General features: G+C 46.6%; 1 protein-coding gene across 2 annotated transcripts in view; it reads right to left on the minus strand.

The window, feature by feature from the left end:
- Positions 1–5,762: 5,762 nt before the first annotated feature.
- The window catches only part of SLC23A3 (solute carrier family 23 member 3), a 206,022-nt gene continuing 190,538 nt past the window's right edge, over positions 5,763–21,246 (minus strand). The window contains exon 12 of one of the 2 annotated variants that reach the window (XM_069616868.1): positions 5,763–6,336. In XM_069616868.1, coding sequence (XP_069472969.1) covers positions 6,002–6,336 — 335 coding nt within the window. In that variant the 3' untranslated portion in view covers positions 5,763–6,001. Of the gene's footprint in view, positions 6,337–17,337; positions 20,337–21,246 lie in introns of those variants that run through there. The other variant, XM_069616867.1, reaches the window with a different exon arrangement.

Here is a 21,246-nt window from a genome sequence, read left to right on the forward strand (position 1 = left end):
GTGAGGAGATGAAGGAGGTGGCGGAGAACAAGGGGAGTGAGGAGATGAAGGAGGCGGTGGAGAACAAGGGGAGTGAGGAGATGAAGGAGGTGGTGGAGAACAAGGAGGGTGAGGAGATGAAGGAGGCGGTGGAGAACAAGGGGAGTGAGGAGATGAAGGAGGTGGCGGAGAACAAGGGGAGTGAGGAGATGAAGGAGGCGGTGGAGAACAAGGGGAGTGAGGAGATGAAGGAGGCGGTGGAGAACAAGGGGAGTGAGGAGATGAAGGAGGCGGTGGAGAACAAGGGGAGTGAGGAGATGAAGGAGGCGGTGGAGAATAAAGAAGAGGCGAGGGGTGAGCAGGAGAAGCATATACACATGAAAGCGAGCAAAGTGGTGAAGAAGAGGTAACAGGGGGAGAGAGGGCAGACACAAGAGGATATGAGGTTGGAAGAAGCAGCAACGGGAAAGGAGGCGTCTCCACAAGAAAGGCACGGAAAGATGTCAGAGGAGGAAGTGCAAGAGATTTTGTCTTAGGCAGAAGGCGGCTGTGACACGTCAACTTGCTAGATGAAGAAAGGGAGTGATGACTACAGGCTGAACCCTAAGACAGAGAGGGCTATAGGACCAAGCCCGTAGACTAGTCCAGATGGGCAGCTTTTGGGTGGAGATTTCGGGCCTGTCACCATGGAGCTGTAGTCCGAAACATCCGGATCTGGAAACGTTACAAACCATTGCTCTGGAGAGAGCTGTCAGGGAGCGCCCCACTGCCAGAGAGTCGATTTCCAAGAGCAATGTTGTGCAACATTGGTGGGCCAAGTCATTACCATAGTTCCGGAAACTCCTCAAGACCTTCCTCTTCTCCTCTTCCTTCGTTCTCCCTCTATCCTGCTAACCTAGCTCTCTGCTCTATCCATCTCTCCCTCCTCCTCTTTACAGCTTGTAATGAGGCCCAGAGTCTCACAGGTCCCGGGCTCCCCCGCCACTCCTCTCTCACACTTGCCTCAGGGCCCTACACCCACCCACCTTCATGGCACTTAGAAATAACCCAAGAGATTGTCTCTCTCTGCACTTACCCCAGTCTCCACAGACGCGGTGCACTTGGACCTCCCCCCTCCCTGTTACCGTCTATGCACTTGCACGATCCAAGTGCCTGAAGATCGTCTGTTATGTTCTCACCTGTCCTCTCCCCATAATGAGCACTGGTAAAACTGCAGAATCGCCGTCAAGCCTATTTGCTGTGTCTCAACTGTTAAATGTATTTTACTCACTTACTTTGCCTGTGCAGACTATTATCGTCTCAGAACTTCAAGGGCTCGGAGCGACTGTTGTTTTTCCCCCTGTTCCCACCCTCCTTGAGCGCTTTGAAACATATTCCTGTGTATAGGTGCTATATAAATAAACATTACAAAACCATGCAATACAATAGATAGCATTGGGGCAGACTAGTCAAATGGAAGCTGCCCTGACAGATGGGCATGAAGTGTGTGATTCTCCGCCTCGCAATGGAGAAAGAGTTGTTGTCATCTACCCTACACCAAGTGGCCTCTATGCACAGTGGTGGCATAGACAGGGGCTTCGTAAAAATCGGGCTGCTCCCAATAACCCAAAAATGAAGGAGGAGCCTGCACGCAGCATTTAATACTTACTCTGTGCCCTGCTCCGGGAGTACACTCTCTGCCCCCACACTCACCAGGCTGTGCACCTCCCCCTTCCAGGGTTCCCTGTCCAATATGGTTCTGTGAACTCCAGTAACCTGAAAACCCCTTGGCATGAATGCGATGGGCACTTGCAAGTTTGCAAAACGGGCTTGAAATATGGTACTGATCAACCCTAAGCCCTGAATCCTGTTTGCGAGGCCACATAGCACTGTTCCCCGCAAGAGAGCACCCATTCCTGCAGTAGCAGCAATATCCTGCTTTTGACTTCAGGGGCAATGCACTGGTCTTGGAAGCAAGACCACGCAGAGCAACAGAGGTTTGAATCCCGGATCCGCGCTTAGAAACTGAACTCAAGTACGGTATTAGGTGTGTTATTTAAAAACAATTCAATTAAATCAGTCCTCTGAGCCCTTGTTGCTCCAGCTCCCCAAACCAGCTCCATTAGAGTGCCCAAGAATGGTCCCCACCTACCACCTGCCACTACCATTGGGGGCCTAGACTCTTGTCTAGTGCATCCCTAACGCCCTCCTGGCACCAAGGCATAGCTTGCCCTGCCCGGTCATGTAACATGAACTTCACAAAATTCCCAGTCCTGGAAGCACACACAAACTGGGGTGCACCATTAAATGGCAAGTAATGTACTTCATTCTTATAATATTAATGCATAGTGTGTTAATGATTCAAGGCATTGTATTTGTATAACTACTTCTCCCAGGACGAGGAGTTTTAAAAAAAAATGTCTGTAGCAAATTGTGGCCTTTGATTTATTTCACTATAACCAGAAATTCTGGCGAAGGCACGTTTTTGTGGTTGACCTGTGCTACCATAGATAAGCCAGCAAATACTTCAAAGTGGAAGCTTTTGGACCTGTGTCCGTCGGGGACCTCACGACAAGGTTTTGTGGGAGGTCAGCTAAGGTGTATTATGCCTTTAGCCCTGGCCTTAAAATGTGCACTCTTCACTAGCCGTTGGCGAGTGATAAAGGACTCTTGGCGAGTAAGAAATGGTGTGCTGCATGGCTGTGGAGAATTAAGGGGGCAACTGACTGTCTAGTAGCTTGAAACTTTAAATGTTTTGCCCCTGTGCTGCCACTCTCAGCTCGCACTTTTGCCCTCATGAAACAGACACTCACACCAAAACTGATGCAATGGGGTAGAGTACAACCTGGTGAAAGACTGGCTAGGTACCTGCGACAAATCATTTGTGGCCCTTTTCTTTAAAGTTCTATGTCCCCCAGAATCAAGGATGCCCAGCTGCGTTCTGCAGGAGAAACCCCTGTATTCCCCACGTGTCCCCTTAAAAAAACTTACATTGCCACATTTCAGAGAGCACACATTTGCAGCACCTTAGAAAGCTAGTCCGTGTCAGTGGCTGAGGAACACTTGGCTGACCCATTATGCCAGCTTTGCAGCCTCCTCTTGGCGCACAGGTCCTACGTGGATGCCAGCTTTACACTTTCTTTCTACCTGATGTGGCCCCCTGTGTTTGCCACAGGGCTTTTTGGATTCATTTGTATTTCCATCACCACTCTCTTCTGGAATGCCGGAGGAGGTTCCATTTGTATTTGTATTTGTATTTTATTTGTCTTTAATAGAGCGCCTTAAACCAAAGCGCTGAACATTAAAATTGAAACACAAAACAATAAAATTGAGTAAACAGTTAAGTCCAGATGGCAATCACTCAGCATGTTGCAGTAGTTGTGTTTTTAGAGAACCACTGAAAAAAGAATAGACAGTAATCAAACGAAGAGAGAGTGTGAGAGCGTTCCAGTGAAGAGGAGCAAGGAGTTCAAAAGATCAAAAACGAGACTGAGCAGAGGGAGGACGAGGAACCAACAGTTGAAACTGAGAAAAAGAGCGAGAGAGTGAGAAAGAATATACAAAGATATAAGCACAGTAAGATAGTTAGGAGCAAGACCATAAAGAGATTTAAAAACAAGACAGAGAAAGTAAAATTTAATTTATGAGTGAAAGGGCAGCCAACCAAGTGTTGCGAGAGAAGAGGAAATGGAGTCCAGATGGGGAAGAAGACACAATAAATGGATACGAGAGTTAAAGACTGATCTTAAAGGAGCAAGCCAAGACCTAGGAAGGGCAAACAAAGTAGTAGAACAATAGAAGAGGTGAGAGAAGATCATGGAGGAGATTCAAAGTTTGGATGCTTGAAAAGTAAGAAACGGGCGATCTTTATGGATGTTGTGGGGATGAAAGCGACAAGAGCAAGAATTGAGGGAGATATGATAAGAAAAAGAGAGATTTGAGCCAAAGTGGAGACCAAGATTATGTGTTAACACAGCTTTGAAAAATAAAGTAGAAATATTACTCCCGAGACTGCCCTTCAGGTCACACACTGCAGCATCTGGTTCTGGAGTGAATTGTCTCCACAGTAACACATTTAGTCCCAGGTGACTTGTGATTAAAATCATGCGCCATTTTAATTGGCTATCATCAAACTAGATCAGTCACAAAAGTATCTATCCAGAGACTGGGCCTCCAGAATTTGGGGGAACATTTCAAGATGGGGCCTCCAGAAGTAGTAAGATTACCAGATGACTTCATGTCACCAGGGGCAACCCGCTCCAGGCCTGGGCCTGGCTTTTACTTTAGCCAATTAAAGTGATCCAAGGTTGCAACTCCCAGAATTCAATTGATGGTGAAATGAAAGCCCAGGACTGAAGCCTGATGTCCCATGTGACATGGAGTCGCCTGTAACCTTAAGTAGTGGATATAATACAAAAGATGATACACCAGAACTGGACTGAACACTCTAACCATGCCCCAAACTTGCCACAATAATAAATAAACATCCTTCTAAACTTGATTCCACGTCTGGCCTAGAATTTGACACAACACTTTAAGGGAGCCTCCCTTACTGCCAGTGAAATATTCAGAATGTGGCCTCATGAAACAGACACTACAGTTTAAGGAAGACATCTAGAAATGGGCACAGTACTCCAGACGGGGCGTCTAGAACTGGACCTGGCATGATTGAGAGCAGGCCCCAAGACCTAAATATTTTTCTCCAGTTGAAGCCTGCAATGTCTTCAGAAAGGGCCTCTCTGTTTCCTATGCGGAACTCCAGATGTTTAGAACTATCACTCCCATGATCCCCTCGCCATTGACTATACTGACGGTGGCTGATGGGAGTTGCAGTCCAAAGCATCTGGGGAGACAAAGGTTGCAGACCTCTTATACAGGGCCTCCAAGTCTGAACATATTTGGCCAGATGAGGGCTCACTAATGTCGTAGTCCCTCTTTTTTGTGACACAGCCATGCTTTATCAATAAACAGACAAAAAACTCATTTTTTGTTGACCTCGTTTTTAAGCGCACCCTACTGATCCTTTTATTGCGGATGCTAGTTTCCCATTTAGTGATGTGTGTGGCCACGGTCCTGTGGCTGAAACATGGCTGCCAAAGTCCTTAAAAACAATTCTGGCGAATAAGAGATTAAATTAGCACTATTTTCCAAAAGTCCATAGTAGCTGCCTAGAAAGGCACATTACACTGCGGGCCATAGAGACAAACACGTCTTTTGTGATCACGGGTACATGGATGCGGTTCCAGCAGTCATAAGCAAGCATGTGCCCCTCTAAGGCAGTGTCTTGCGTGGGTGTGGTTCCTCCAGCAGTGCTCGCTCTAGAGCAGTGGTCTTCAAACTGTGGGGCTGGCCCCCCCTGGGAGCCCAGAAGGGAGTGCGGGAGGGGAACTAGGGGGGGGCGATACTCTTCCAAAAGAGAGTAGTGGCTGCCTTTAATAGAAACTATGAGCAGAAATGGCATCCAAGGGGCCCAACAGCAATATTTTTACACAGGGTGGGGGGGCTTGGCAACAACATTTGAACTCAAAGAGGCCTTCAGCATAAACATGTTTGAATACCACTGCTCTAGAGCATAGGAGCCTACCGTAGCTACAACCATGCTTGGACCATATGCATCATGTTTTAACACCCCACACCCTCCAAACAGCAAAACATGAAATACTATAACCCTGGGTCATGTGGCCTTCCACTGAATAAAAATACATTCTGAAATAGAGCTATCAAAACAGTTTTGTATGACAAACTATCCAAAAAAAGGTTAACATAAAAATGTGATAATATTTCTTTGCTATCATGGAAGGTAGCTTGATGATGGGCTGTCATTGACTTTTCGATGGACTACTCATTGCGTTAGCCTCATACAAGAGTTGGCATGTTGTACCCGCGACCTCCATGACCAATCAGGCTCTTCAGAAAGAAAATGAAACGGCTATAGAGAGCTTGATGAGTCAGGCCACATGATTCGGTGAAGCCCGGTAACTTGGCAACAACCCTACCAATGAAAACCCTGTATTCCTCTAGATGTGCCATTGAGCGGGGACTGCTAGCACTCTGTCTGTCTGTCTCTTTCAGTGTCACTCGGGTGCAGGTGTATGATCGGGCCCATCTCCAGGCTGGTCGGCTTTTCCAAGAGGGACGTTCCTTCCTCTAGAGAGGTGGCCTTCTCTGCCTCCGTCGCGTCCACCTCGCTGTCCGGCAGGCAGAAGGTCCTGCATGGAAAGGTCTCTTTTTGGCGGGAAAGGTAGCTCCACCCGCTGAACGCTCGTGGGAGTCCATACACCAGGTGAGACGCCCTCTTACGTCCTTGCACAGAGTCTTCGCCAGAGTCGGGGTGCCACAAGGATAGGTCAGGAAGAAGCCCCCTCTCTTCCACTGTTCCTGAAAGGAATTCAAAGGGACAGACTGGTGACCTTTGAGAAAATAAGAACCTTGAAGGTCCTTTGGGAATGTCTGGTATGTAACAAGTTTGCAGTAGCCCTTATTTCCATGCATAGAAGGCACCGACACACACATTTAGCAGTACACATACAACATAGCCTTGCTATTTTAAAACAAATTGAAATCTTCGATTTAAAGGCATGAACCAGCCACTCTCTACAGATATTTCTTCATAAAGTAACATCAACATATGCTTTGCTTTTGTTTGTATTTTCTAAACAACAGTACATTGGACACACATGCACCTCAGAAACTCATTTGTTGGTACAACTGAAGAAGAGATTGGCTACATTTGGAAATTGCTTCAGTTAAGCCCCTTTCTAGCCAATTCTATGTCACAACAGGAGGCTTCGTATTATGCATTAATTCTTTACTTCTGACACCACAGCAGCAAAGAAAAAACTTTAACAAATAAATACGTTTGTTCATCAGAAGCAGAACTTAAAGTAAACCAAGGGAAGAATCCCCAATCCAACATGGAGGACAGGTCATGCCCTGCAGGCAACCAATGGGCAGAGACCCGTCCCCATATCAGTCCTTTCCTCAAATCCTAACTCCTCTTTCTTTGCGGCTGATGCCACAAGCTAAGTCACTCCTTCTAGTTGGGTACTTTGTTGCGAATCAGTAGTTTTCGTTAATGCTTTGGTTACTTTGTAGCGCTGTGTATTGAGACTTATTGGTCTATTGCAAGTGACGCGGTCCCTTTTACTGTTGCCTTTTGACCAGAGGCCCTTTCCTTATTTCCTTAATTGTTTTTTCCAAATGTTTTGATTATATCAAGTATTTCCCCTTTTTCATGTACGACCGCCGCGTTATTTTTCCCTCAGTGGTCGCACACACGGTGTGAGCTCTGCCTCCAGGCGGGGACTCTTGCTGTTTCAGGCCCAACGCGTGCAGGCCTGTTTATAGTGCACGTAGAGGGGTGGACTATCCCTCGCCTCGGGGAGCTTCTGAGTGTCGGCTGCCCGCCCACGCTGCACACGTGCCTTCTGCCTGCTCGGCTTCAGGCCTTGCCTGCCTGTCTTTGTGAGGCATTACCCTTGCGTGCTGCTTGGTTGACACACCCTGCCGGGTAAGACAGCTGTCATACTTTCGCCTGCTCAGCGTTTTTGTCCTGTCAACAACAGTGCTGTGTGTGGACCGTGGTTCACATATCATTAACCCTTGCCTGCTAGGCTGGTTTTCAATATATATTTTTCTGTCAAAAGTGATTTTGGGTATTTCTTTCTTTTATTATTTCGGATTTGTATCTTATCCTTTCCCATAATTGTGTACTGGTGCTGTCATGGCTAGTAGAGGGTCTGAGGGGCCCTCTTCAGCCGATGCCAGCACACAGGTTAGACCTTCCAAGAAAAGTGAGAGGTGGGGGAGGATACTGCTAGCAGGGCTTCTGGGGAACCATCCCTTCCTACCCAGCCTTCTGTGGCTCAGGACATTCAGACTTCCCTAGACTCTGCCCTTCAGGATCTCAGTTCTACGTTAGCCTCAGCCTTTGATAGGCTTATAAATAAGATTTCTGATTACCACTCTTCGTTTGAGGATGGTTCTGAGATGCCTGTACATGTTCCCTGAAAGTGTGCAAAACAATCTAAGCATTTGCAAGGACAACTCAGTCCGTCTAGCTCTCCAAGTCAGGTTCCCCCACCCGTGGAAGGGTCAAAAGCATAAATTGGAGGTTTCCCCATCAGTGCCAGTCAGTTCCTGCCTGGCCAAGTAACTCACAGCTTCCCGCAAGAGCCCCTTCAGCCACCATATCGTCTGAGGACAGTTCAGAGGATTCAGACTCTCCTCCTAAAAGATATAAGAGAAAGGGAGACCGTGTAGTTCTATCCCAAGGGCCATTGTTTGATTTTAGTGGGCTCCGTTCTTCGATCCATCCCTTATTCAACATCCAAGGTCAGCAGAGTCGCACCCCTCGGGTGCTGTGTCTGCCTTCTTGAACCATTGGGTTAGACACCCCTTACCTTTGGAAGACAGGAACAAGCTACGTTCCGAGTGCCCCAGACCAGTATTCCCAGATAAAGTGGCCCTTACCCCGGACATTGACCAGTCTATGGTCTCATTATTGTCCCAGAAGGGGAAAGACCCCAAGGAAGGGGTTGATAAAGCCTGAAGGAGCTGGCAGGACAAGTTGGTGGACGTGTTAGGGCCTGTGACGCAGATTTTTGGGCTGGCAGAAGAGGCTGCACATCCCAATTCCCCTGTCGATGTGCAAGCCCTCCGGAGCTGGATACAGAGAATGGTTCGCCTGCTCGGCAATGCCAATGCCGCCATTTCTAGGGAACAGCGTAAGTCTCTCCTTATGCGCCTTGACTCCAAATTAGCGGTTATGGCGGAAGGGGAAGCAGGTCCTAAGGCCCAAGATAATTTGTTTGGTGATCTGTTTACCAAGGATCTGTCTGCCTATGTACACACTTTCCCTGCCTTGAATAAGGCTCAAGTCAACATAAAGAAGGTTTTTGCCCCCAAACATTTTGACAGGGCCAGAAGAGGTAGTGCCTGCTCCTCTGGCTGTTTCCCCCAGGGCTCTACCCACCCCTGACAATATGCATCAAGAGGTGCACACAATTCCTCCTCTGCTTGAGGAGCCCAGGCTGAATTCTACCCCCAGATGGGGTTCCACTGGAGAAGACGTATCGGCAGGGGTGCTGGTAGAGTGAGAGCAGCTCCAGGTAATGCCATATGTTTTAAATGGTTCTTCCCACAACAGGTTAGGGGGCAGGTTGGCCAGGTTCTTGCCTCAATAGGAGGCACTCACCTCAGATCCCTGGGTGTTGCAAGCAGTGACAGGGTTTCAAATAGAGCTTTATTCCCCCTCCACTTGTCAGCTCTCCTTGCCCCTTCCCCTCGTGTTTGACAAGGACAAGCAGAAATTAATAGATGCAGAGTTCCAGGTCCTCATTTTCAAAGGGGCAGTAGTTCCAGCTTCCTTCAAAGCCTCCTTGGGCACAATATTTCTAGTCCCGGAGCCCGAGGAGGAGTTTCGCCCAGTCATAAACCTGCAAGCCCTCAACTCATTTGTGGTGTATAAACACTTCAAGATGGAGGGAATTCATCTCCTCAGGGATACCCTTCTCCCAGCAGATTGGGTGGTCAAGATAAACCTCAAGGATGCATACTTGGTAGTCCCAGTCTTTCCTCCCCATCAGGAGTTTCTACAGTTCCAATGGGGGTCTCGAACTTGGCAGTTTGCTCCCTTCCATTTGGCCTCTCATCAGCCCCCTGGTGCTTCACCAAGCTAATGAAGCTGGCGTTGGCTCACCTCAGGTCCAAAGGGATTAGTATAATAATTTACCTAGACAACATGCTCCTTCTAGCTCAGTGTTACGCTCACCTGGCTCCCACAGAGGCGTCGATCTGGACTGGACAGCTGCGGTCTCCACCAATGTGACGCGTAGGGCCGAGATGACGGACTGTATTGGCCCACCTAGCTTCGTTTGCTTGGCCAGTAGGAATATTCTTCTGATGGTTTGAAAAGATGAGCTCTCCATCCTGCATTGAGCGCAGGGGCACGTAGATAACCAGTTGCTTCATTGGCTCGAAGGAATTGGTGAGTTCCAGAACAATATTGACTCCGATATTCCCAGCAAGATATGTAGTTCGTAAGAGTTCAAATGCCTGAGTTTCACTCTTGTCTGATTCCTTGCAGGTTGCAGCTTGACCCTACTGAAGAGTTCCTCCTGGCAACCGGTAATATTCTGGTAAGGATTTGTATCATCCAACACAGTTCGATAAAATAATGTCCATATGTAATCTGTTGCTTTCTCCCTTATTCAGGTGCTGAGAGAAATGTATATATAAGGATGTGAGCCCTAACAGTATTCTGATCAGAATTGACGAGATTTCTAAGAATTTAATGGCACTTACCTCTGACAAAGCCGCCGGCCCACATGATTGTATTCAGAAATGTCGTAATTGTTTATGAGCTGGTGGCATCCAATTTGACATCATTTTTCTAAACTCAATTAGTCAATTGGGGGTTCTGCCTTGCTCATGGTCTAGAGGTGTAATAGTACCTATTTTTAACAAATGCTCTATTTGCGATCCTCACTGCTACCACCCAATTTTGCTCTTAGATATTCAAAGTAAGGTTTACTAGAATTGGGGAGCGGGCTGCCCCACTGAATTTATTGAAGCCCTCACAAGCTTGATTTTGGAAAGGCCTTTCCACATTGGGCCATCGTTTAGTTCTAAATGTGTTCATTAATAAGTATTCTGCAATCAGAGTGGGGAATCTGTATGCAGCTTTTATCGACTTAGAGACAACCTTCTACCATTGCCCTAGGAATCGACTGCGGTAAACGATGGCTGCATTAAAGATGCCGTAGGGGCTTTTGAACTTAATTCACCCTTGGTATGCTGACACGAGTGCGTCTGTTCAGACCATGACATCTGTTAGCATGTCAGGAGACCTTTTAACAAATAAGGGGGTGAAGGCCCACTGTTCTTCATATTATTCATCCCTGATTTTGACCCCTCCGATGCAGGTGTAAAGGCCAATACCCAATCGTTGCATAGCCTCCATTTTGGGACTCTTTAATATGCTGATGACACAGCTTTGATAGACCTGAACCCAGGGGGACTGCACCAAGGACTTTCCCCTGCAGAGGAATATTTCACTGCCCATGGTCTAAGGTTGAACATGGATAAAACCAAGGTGGTGGTGTTTGGGTGGACAGAAATCTTTATTCATGGTTCTTAAAGGGGGTGCAGGTTGCAGTAGTTAAATCATACTGCTACCTGGGCTTACCTTTTGCTAAGAATGGGACACGGACAGGGTATATACAAATGATCACTATAAAAGCCACGACAAGGCTAGGGGTTCTGCTTAGAATTTGTCACGTCTTTGGTACGCGTCTGCTTGGCAAAGCTTTTCAGGGCTAGTTTATGCTCTCTCGTGCAATCCACGAGTGAGATTTGGGGCTATTTCAACTGCTCCCCAATCGAGGTGATACAAAATATTCTTTTTTCTTTTTAAACTATCAGGCCTCCCGCAAAGTACCACTATTTGTGCAATCCGTTTAGAACTCGGGATCCCAGGAAATACCATTGGTGGCGAAATTGAGGTTTGTTAGTTCCTAAAGGCATGCCTGGGCTACGCGGACAATCCCAACATGAATAAGGCGATGAGGGAAATAGTGGAGTCCCCAGTGGCCAATAAATGTGTTTGGCATATTGGCTAGTTGGGAAATACCAAGCTTGGATGTCACTCCGGATACCTCTTTGCCCCGTTTCAAAAGTATTGTGAAGCAGGGTGCTCTAAGGAATGATCCGGACACGAGTAAACAAAAAGTGAGCATCTTGCCCTCCTTGAAAGTGTATGCTGGTCTCCCTGCAGATACGATGCAGGGAGGCGAAATATGTGTCAGAAATTCTGCAGAGTGCAGAATATTGCTGCTAGTGACTAGGTTGACAATGCTCTCTTTAAAAGATAGAAGAGATTGGGGGAAGAACATCCGTGATAATAAATGCCATTGTAGAACAGGAGTGGTTGAGGATATCTATCGTGTTTTATTATTTTGCAAAAATGATACTGATTTGCGCAGGAAATGGTTAAACTCCTTCTTTAGGAGATCCAATATGAGGTTTTACCAGGATACATTATTTTTAATAATCAGGCATCCAGGCTCTACTTACAGAGGGGGGAAGGGTATCAGAGGGAAAGGAAGGAGTACCAAGTCAGTTGAACAATCTAGTTTTAAATTGCTTTCTGAATGGCCAATAGGCAGTTTCGGCCCCTAAATTGGTGGTCGGGCATTCCAGAGTCGTGCAGCAATGGGCGGGAAGCTGGCGCATCCGGCTTTTGAGTGCATGACATGTGGGATGATCAAACAGTCACTGTAGGCAGTTCTGGTTGGTCTTGAGGAAGTATGTTTGGTGATTCTACGTGAAAGGTAGGCTGGTGCCGAGTTTGAGAGGCAGCGGTGGGTAATGGAGAGGACTCTGAAGATTCCCTCTCTTACTGGTAGCCAATGGGAAGGTTTTCTGTGGTCTGTTACATGGTCCCTATTGGTCAAGTTCAGAGCTGTTCGGATCACATTAGTCTGTGGCTTGTTGATGTTGTACTTAGAGGTGCCTGCTTATATGAATTTGTCAAGGAAGCTCTTTTAAGGCGGTTATATTTATTGTATGGTGTGTAGTTTAGCACTGGGGTTTTAGTGTGGTTTTTTATGTTTTACTGTCATGTTTTAATTATGTTAACGGAGAAATCCGAATTTTAAAAGATTGACGATAGGGTAAAAAAGCGAGATATCATCCACTAAAATAATGTTGTGGACTGCTTAAGAAATTAATTTTTTGCCTCCAGTATTTCATGTTTGATTCTTGGATAGTCATCAGTGAAGCAGTGTGAACCCGATGGGCAGATGGAAAAGATCCTTCTGTACAGGAGTTCCTGACTTCTGCGCCGCAGCGTGCCGCGCGCATAAAAATATAAACAAAATTCCAGCAGGATATTTGTTTTTTAACACTGATTCACTAATTGGTATCTGTGAATTATAGTGAACGTCCCATCTGATTACATATAGATTAAGTAAAGTTATCTCAAAGATATACCAAATGATATCCTGTTGTTGTTTATATCTTGTCGGGGATAAGGTCCATGATTGGCAGAGTGATATATAAATAATGGTGCAAATCTTGAAATTCACAACAATAAATATTGCTGCTGGTGTATAAAACTTCACATACTTCATAAATACAACCTTGATTACAAAATACCAAGATTATGTGTAAGTGCCATTCGAACAGACGTGCTATGATGCATTAGCAAATGGATAGCATGTACTATGTCAATGTAACAACTAGCACTGTTGTATATGGAGGATTTTTGATGCTATGTGGAGTCTTGTGATGAAAATTAATATTCACTGGCATTAATCAGCAAAGACCATCCACAAGGGATCTTGCAGAGAGAAACCTGCGATCTTCCAAGCCGCATACGTGCTTCGAGGGGGGATAGGAAGATTCCATCGCTGGGTTTTCCATAGTGGAAGAATTCATCGATTTTTCTTTCCATTGCTTTTTGCCACAAATGCATGTTGGGGGGTGGGAGTTAGGGAAATAATAAAGGCAAGGGGGGACTTGGATAGGGCCTGCAGGGTGTCTCCCCTTACATACACTTGTGGTAAAATGGCCTATAAAAATAAATTTATGAATTCTCCCACAATGATAAATTCTTGAAGGAACCAAATAGAACTGTTTGAGGGCACAGACTGGAGCCTTGAGTATTCCGCCAGCTGTGCTTTACACATGCTCATTTCAAGATGGCAGTGTACTAGGTAATGAGTTACACCACATCTTGGAACCAGTGTGGGTGCAGAGGCAAGGACCGTTAGGGCACCAACCAGGCAGGCAAGTGAACACCAGGCACACCGGAATCAACCTGTGTATGGGAGGTATCAAGAGTGTGGGCCTAGTACCCGATATAAGCCACCAACATGTATGCAGAGTTTTGGTGTTTGCAGTCAGAGGAGGAGCGGTGTTGGAGCAAGCTTGATGCACGAGCAGCAAGAGAGACTGTTGGAACAGGATGGAGTGAGGCTGCAGAGAGGAGATTGAAGGTAAGGAGGTGGTGGAGAACAAGGAGGGTGAGGAGATGAAGGAGGCGGTGGAGAACAAGGGGAGTGAGGAGATGAAGGAGGTGGCCGAGAACAAGGGGAGTGAGGAGATGAAGGAGGCGGTGGAGAACAAGGGGAGTGAGGAGATGAAGGAGGTGGTGGAGAACAAGGAGGGTGAGGAGATGAAGGAGGCGGTGGTGAACAAGGGGAGTGAGGAGATGAAGGAGGTGGCGGAGAACAAGGGGAGTGAGGAGATGAAGGAGGCGGTGGAGAACAAGGGGAGTGAGGAGATGAAGGAGGCGGTGGAGAACAAGGGGAGTGAGGAGATGAAGGAGGCGGTGGAGAACAAGGGGAGTGAGGAGATGAAGGAGGCTGTGGAGAATATAGAAGAGGCGAGGGGTGAGCAGGAGAAGCATATAAACATGAAAGCGAGCAAAGTGGTGAAGAAGAGGTAACAGGGGGAGAGAGGGCAGACACAAGAGGATATGAGGTTGGAAGAAGCAGCAACGGGAAAGGAGGCGTCTCCACAAGAAAGGCACGGAAAGATGTCAGAGGAGGAAGTGCAAGAGATTTTGTCTTAGGCAGAAGGCGGCTGTGACACGTCAACTTGCTAGATGAAGAAAGGGAGTGATGACTACAGGCTGAACCCTAAGACAGAGAGGGCTATAGGACCAAGCCCGTAGACTAGTCCAGATGGGCAGCTTTTGGGTGGAGATTTCGGGCCTGTCACCATGGAGCTGTAGTCCGAAACATCTGGATCTGGAAACGTTACAAACCATTGCTCTGGAGAGAGCTGTCAGGGAGCGCCCCACTGCCAGAGAGTCGATTTCCAAGAGCAATGTTGTGCAACATTGGTGGGCCAAGTCATTACCATAGTTCCGGAAACTCCTCAAGACCTTCCTCTTCTCCTCTTCCTTCGTTCTCCCTCTATCCTGCTAACCTAGCTCTCTGCTCTATCCATCTCTCCCTCCTCCTCTTTACAGCTTGTAATGAGGCCCAGAGTCTCACAGGTCCCGGGCTCCCCCGCCACTCCTCTCTCCCACTTGCCTCAGGGCCCTACACCCACCCTCCCTCATGGCACTTAGAAATAACCCAAGAGATGGTCTCTCTCTGCACTTACCCCAGTCTCCACAGACGCGGTGCACTTGGACCCCCCCCCCTCCCTGTTACCGTCTATGCACTTGCACGATCCAAGTGCCTGAAGATCGTCTGTTATGTTCTCCCCTGTCCTCTCCCCATAATGAGCACTGGTAAAACTGCAGAATCGCCGTCAAGCCTATTTGCTGTGTCTCAACTGTTAAATGTATTTTACTCACTTACTTTGCCTGTGCAGACTATTATCGTCTCAGAACTTCAAGGGCTCTGAGCGACTGTTGTTTTTCCCCCTGTTCCCACCCTCCTTGAGCGCTTTGAAACATATTCCCGTGTATAGGTGGTATATAAATAAACATTACAAAACAATACAATACAATAGATAGCATTCAAATGGAAGCTGCCCTGACAGATGGGCATGAAGTGTGTGATTCTCCGCCTCGCAATGGAGAAAGAGCTGTTGTCATCTACCCTACACCAAGTGGCCTCTATGCACAGTGGTGGCATAGACAGGGGCTTCGTAATAATCGGGCTGCTCCCAATAACCCAAAAATGAAGGAGGAGCCTGCACGCAGCATTTAATCCTTACTCTGTGCCCTGCTCCGGGAGTACACTCTCTGCCCCCACACTCACCAGGCTGTGCACCTCCCCCTTCCAGGGTTCCCTGTCCAATATGGTTCTGTGAACTCCAGTACCCTGAAAACCCCTTGGCATAAATGCCATGGACACCTGCAAGTTTGCAAACCGGGCTTGAAATATGGTACCGATCAACCCTAAGCCCTGAATCCTGTTTGCGAGGCCCCATGTAAAGACCTGCCCATAGCACTGTGCCCCGCAAGAGAGCACCCATTCCTGCAGTAGCAGCAATATCCTGCTTTTGACTTCAGGGGCAATGCACTAGTCTTGGAAGCAAGACCACGTAGAGCAACAGAGGTTTGAATCCCGGATCCGCGCTTAGAAACTGAACTCAAGTACGGTATTAGGTGTGTTATTAAAAAACAATTAAATTAAATCAGTCCCCTGAGCCCTTGTTGCTCCAGCTCCCCAAACCAGCTCCATTAGAGTGCCCAAGAATGGTCCCCACCTACCACCTGCCACTACCATTGGGGACCTAGACTCTTGTCTAGTGCATCCCTAACGCCCTCCTGGCACCAAGGCATAGCTTGCCCTGCCCGGTCATGTAACATGAACTTCACAAAATTCCCAGTCCTGGAAGCACACACAAAATGGGGTGCACCATTAAATGGCAAGTAATGTACTTCATTCTTATAATATTAATGCATAGTGTGTTAATGATTCAAGGCATTGTATTTGTATAACTACTTCTCCCAGGGCGAGGAGATTTTTTTCAAATGTCTGTAGCAAATTGTGGCCTTTGATTTATTTCACTATAACCAGAAATTCTGGCGAAGGCACGTTTTTGTGGTTGACCTGTGCTACCATAGATAAGCCAGCAAATACTTCAAAGTGGAAGCTTTTGGACCTGTGTCCGTCGGGGACCTCACGACAAGGTTTTGTGGGAGGTCAGCTAAGGTGTATTATGCCTTTAGCCCTGGCCTTAAAATGTGCACTCTTCACTAGCCGTTGGCGAGTGATAAAGGACTCTTGGCGAGTAAGAAATGGTGTGCTGCATGGCTGTGGAGAATTAAGGGGGCAACTGACTGTCTAGTAGCTTGAAACTTTAAATGTTTTGCCCCTGTGCTGCCACTCTTGGCTCACACTTTTGCCCTCATGAAACAGACACTCACACCAAAACTGATGCAATGGGGTACAACCTGGTGAAAGACTGGCTAGGTACCTGCGACAAATCATTTGTGGTCCTTTTCTTTAAAGTTCTATGTCCCCCAGAATCAAGGATGCCCAGCTGCGTTCTGCAGGAGAAACCCCTGTATTCCCCACATGTCCCCTTAAAAAAACTTACATTGCCACATTTCAGAGAGCACACATTTGCAGCACCTTAGAAAGCTAGTCCGTGTCAGTGGCTGAGGAACACTTGGCTGACCCATTGTGCCAGCTTTGCAGCCTCCTCTTGGCGCACAGGTCCTACGTGGATGCCAGCTTTACACTTCCTTTCTACCTGATGTGGCCCCCTGTGTTTGCCACAGGGCTTTTTGGATTCATTTGTATTTCCATCACCACTCTCTTCTGGAATGCCGGAGGAGGTTCCATTTGTATTTGTATTTGTATTTTATTTGTCTTTAATAGAGCGCCTTAAACCAAAGCGCTGAACATTAAAATTGAAACACAAAACAATAACATTGAGTAAACAGTTAAGTCCAGATGGCAATCACTCAGCATGTTGCAGTAGTTGTGTTTTTAGAGAAAAACTGAAAAAAGAATAGACAGTAATCAAACGAAGAGAGAGTGTGAGAGCGTTCCAGTGAAGAGGAGCAAGGAGTTCAAAAGATCAAAAACGAGACTGAGCACAGGGAGGACGAGGAACCAACAGTTGGAACTGAGAAAAAGAGCGAGAGAGTGAGAAAGAATATACAAAGATATAAGCACAGTAAGATAGTTAGGAGCAAGACCATAAAGAGATTTAAAAACAAGACAGAGAAAGTAAAATTTAATTTATGAGTGAAAGGGCAGCCAACCAAGTGTTGCGAGAGAAGAGGAAATGGAGTCCCGATAGGGAAGAAGACACAATAAATGGATACGAGAGTTAAAGACTGATCTTAAAGGAGCAAGCCAAGACCTAGGAAGGGCAAACAAAGTAGTAGAACAATAGAAGAGGTGAGAGAAGATCATGGAGGAGATTCGAAGTTTGGATGCTTGAAAAGTAAGAAACGGGCGATCTTTATGGATGTTGTGGGGATGAAAGCGACAAGAGCAAGAATTGAGGGCGATATGATAAGAAAAAGAGAGATTTGAGCCAAAGTGGAGACCAAGATTATGTGTTAACACAGCTTTGAAAAATAAAGTAGAAATATTACTCCCGAGACTGCCCTTCAGGTCACACACTGCACCATCTGGTTCTGGAGTGAATTGTCTCCACAGTAACACATTTAGTCCCAGGTGACTTGTTTTAAAATCATGCGCCATTTTAATTGGCTATCATCAAACTAGATCAGTCACAAAAGTATCTATCCAGAGACTGGGCCTCCAGAATTTGGGGGAACATTTCAAGATGGGGCCTCCAGAAGTAGTAAGATTACCAGGTGACTTCATGTCACCAGGGGCCACCCGCTCCAGGCCTGGGCCTGGCTTTTACTTTAGCCAATTAAAGTGATCCAAGGTTGCAACTCCCAGAATTCAATTGATGGTGAAATGAAAGCCCAGGACTGAAGCCTGATGTCCCATGTGACATGGAGTCGCCTGTAACCTTAAGTAGTGGATATAATACAAAAGATGATACACCAGAACTGGACTGAACACTCTAACCATGCCCCAAACTTGCCACAATAATAAATAAACATCCTTCTAAACTTGATTCCACGTCTGGCCTAGAATTTGACACAACACTTTAAGGGAGCCTCCCTTACTGCTAGTGAAATATTCAGAATGTGGCCTCGTGAAACAGACACTACAGTTTAAGGAAGACATCTAGAAATGGGCACAGTACTCCAGACGGGGCGTCTAGAACTGGACCTGGCATGATTGAGAGCAGGCCCCAAGACCTAAACATTTTTCTCCAGTTGAAGCCTGCAATGTCTTCAGAAAGGGCCTCTCTGTTTCCTATGCGGAACTCCAGATGTTTAGAACTATCACTCCCATGATCTCCTCGCCATTGACTATACTGACAGTGGCTGATGGGAGTTGCAGTCCAAAGCATCTGGGGAGACAAAGGTTGCAGACCTCTTATACAGGGCCTCCAAGTCTGAACATATTTGGCCAGATGAGGGCTCACTAATGTCGTAGTCCCTCTTTTTTGTGACACAGCCATGCTTTATCAATAAACAGACAAAAACTATTTTTTTGTTGACCTCGTTTTGAAGCGCACCCTACTGATCCTTTTATTGCGGATGCTAGTTTCCCATTTAGTGATGTGTGTGGCCACGGTCCTGTGGCTGAAACATGGCTGCCAAAGTCCTTAAAAACAATTCTGGCGAATAAGAGATTAAATTAGCACTATTTTCCAAAAGTCCATAGTAGCTGCCTAGAAAGGCACATTACACTGCGGGCCATAGAGACAAGCACGTCTTTTGTGATCACGGGTACATGGATGGGGTTCCAGCAGTCATAAGCAAGCATGTGCCCCTCTAAGGGTGTGGTTCCTCCAGCAGTGCTCGCTCTAGAGCAGTGGTCTTCAAACTGTGGGGCTGGCCCCCCTGGGAGCCCAGAAGGGAGTGCGGGAGTGGGGCGATACTCTTCCAAAAGAGAGTAGTGGCTGCCTTTAATAGAAACTAGGAGCAGAAATGGCATCCAAGGGGCCCAACAGCAATATTTTTACACAGGGTGGGTGGGTGGGGGCACACTCGGCAATAACATTTGTACTCAAAGAGGCCTTCAGCATAAACATGTTTGAATACCACTGCTCTAGAGCATAGGAGCCTACCGTAGCTACAACCATGCTTGGACCATATGCATCATGTTTCAACACCCCACACCCTCCAAACAGCAAAACATGAAATACTATAACCCTGGGTCATGTGGCCTTCCACTGAATAAAAATACATTCTGAAATAGAGCCATCAAAACAGTTTTGTATGACAAACTATACAAAAAATGGTTAACATAAAAATGTGATAATATTTCTTTGCTATCATGGAAGGTAGCTTGATGATGGGCTGTCATTGACTTTTCGATGGACTACTCATTGCGTTAGCCTCATACAAGAGTTGGCATGTTGTACCCGCGACCTCCACGACCAATCAGGCTCTTCAGAAAGAAAATGAAACGGCTATAGAGAGCTTGATGAGTCAGGCCACATGATTCGATGAAGCCCGGTAACTTGGCAACAACCCTACCAATGAAAACCCTGTATTCCTCTAGAGGTGCCATTGAGCGGGGACTGCTAGCACTCTGTCTGTCTGTCTCTTTCAGTGTCACTCGGGTGCAGGTGTATGATCGGGCCCATCTCCAGGCTGGTCGGCTTTTCCAAGAGGGACGTTCCTTCCTCTAGTGAGGTGGCCTTCTCTGCCTCCGTCGCGTCCACCTCGCTGTCCGGCAGGCAGAAGGTCCTGCATGGAAAGGTCTCTTTTTGGCGGGAAAGGTAGCTCCACCCGCTGAAGGCTCGTGGGAGTCCATACACCAGGTGAGACGCCCTCTTACGTCCTTGCACAGAGTCTTCGCCAGAGTCGGGGTGCCACAAGGATAGGTCAGGAAGAAGCCCCCTCTCTTCCACTGTTCCTGAAAGGAATTCAAAGGGACAGACTGGTGACCTTTGAGAAAATAAGAACCTTGAAGGTCCTTTGGGAATGTCTGGTATGTAACAAGTTTGCAGTAGCCCTTATTTCCATGCATAGAAGGCACCAACACACACATTTAGCAGTACACATACAACATAGCCTTGCTATTTTAAAACAAATTGAAAGCTTCGATTTAAAGGCATGAACCAGCCACTCTCTACAGATATTTCTTCATAAAGTAACATCAACATATGCTTTGCTTTTGTTTGTATTTTCTAAACAACAGTACATTGGACACACATGCACCTCAGAAATGCATTTGTTGGTACAACTGAAGAAGAGATTGGCTACATTTGGAAATTGCTTCAGTTAAGCCCCTTTCTAGCCAATTCTATGTCACAACAGGAGGCTTCGTATTGTGCATTAATTCTTTACTTCTGACACCACAGCAGCAAAGAAAAAACTTTAACAAATAAATACGTTTGTTCATCAGAAGCAGAACTTAAAGTAAACCAAGGGAAGAATCCCCAATCCAACATGGAGGACAGGTCATATACTGCAGGCAACCAATGGGCAGAGACCCGTCCCCATATCAGTCCTTTCCTCAAATCCTAACTCCTCTTTCTTTGCGGCTGACGCCACAAGCTAAGTCACTCCTTCTAGTTGGGTACTTTGTTGCGAATCAGTAGTTTTCGTTAATGCTTTGGTTACTTTGTAGCACTGTGTATTGAGACTTATTGGTCTATTGCAAGTGACACGGTCCCTTTTACTGTTGCCTTTTAACCAGAGGCCCTTTCCTTATTTCCTTAATTGTTTTTTCCAAATTTTTTTATTATATGAAGTATTTCCCCTTTTTTCATGTACGACCACCGCGTTATTTTTCCCTCAGCGGTCGCACACACGGTGTGAGC

This window comes from Ambystoma mexicanum, chromosome 9 (assembly GCF_040938575.1).
Source record: "Ambystoma mexicanum isolate Mex_15411 chromosome 9, UKY_AmexF1_1, whole genome shotgun sequence".
Lineage (NCBI taxonomy): Eukaryota > Metazoa > Chordata > Amphibia > Caudata > Ambystomatidae > Ambystoma > Ambystoma mexicanum.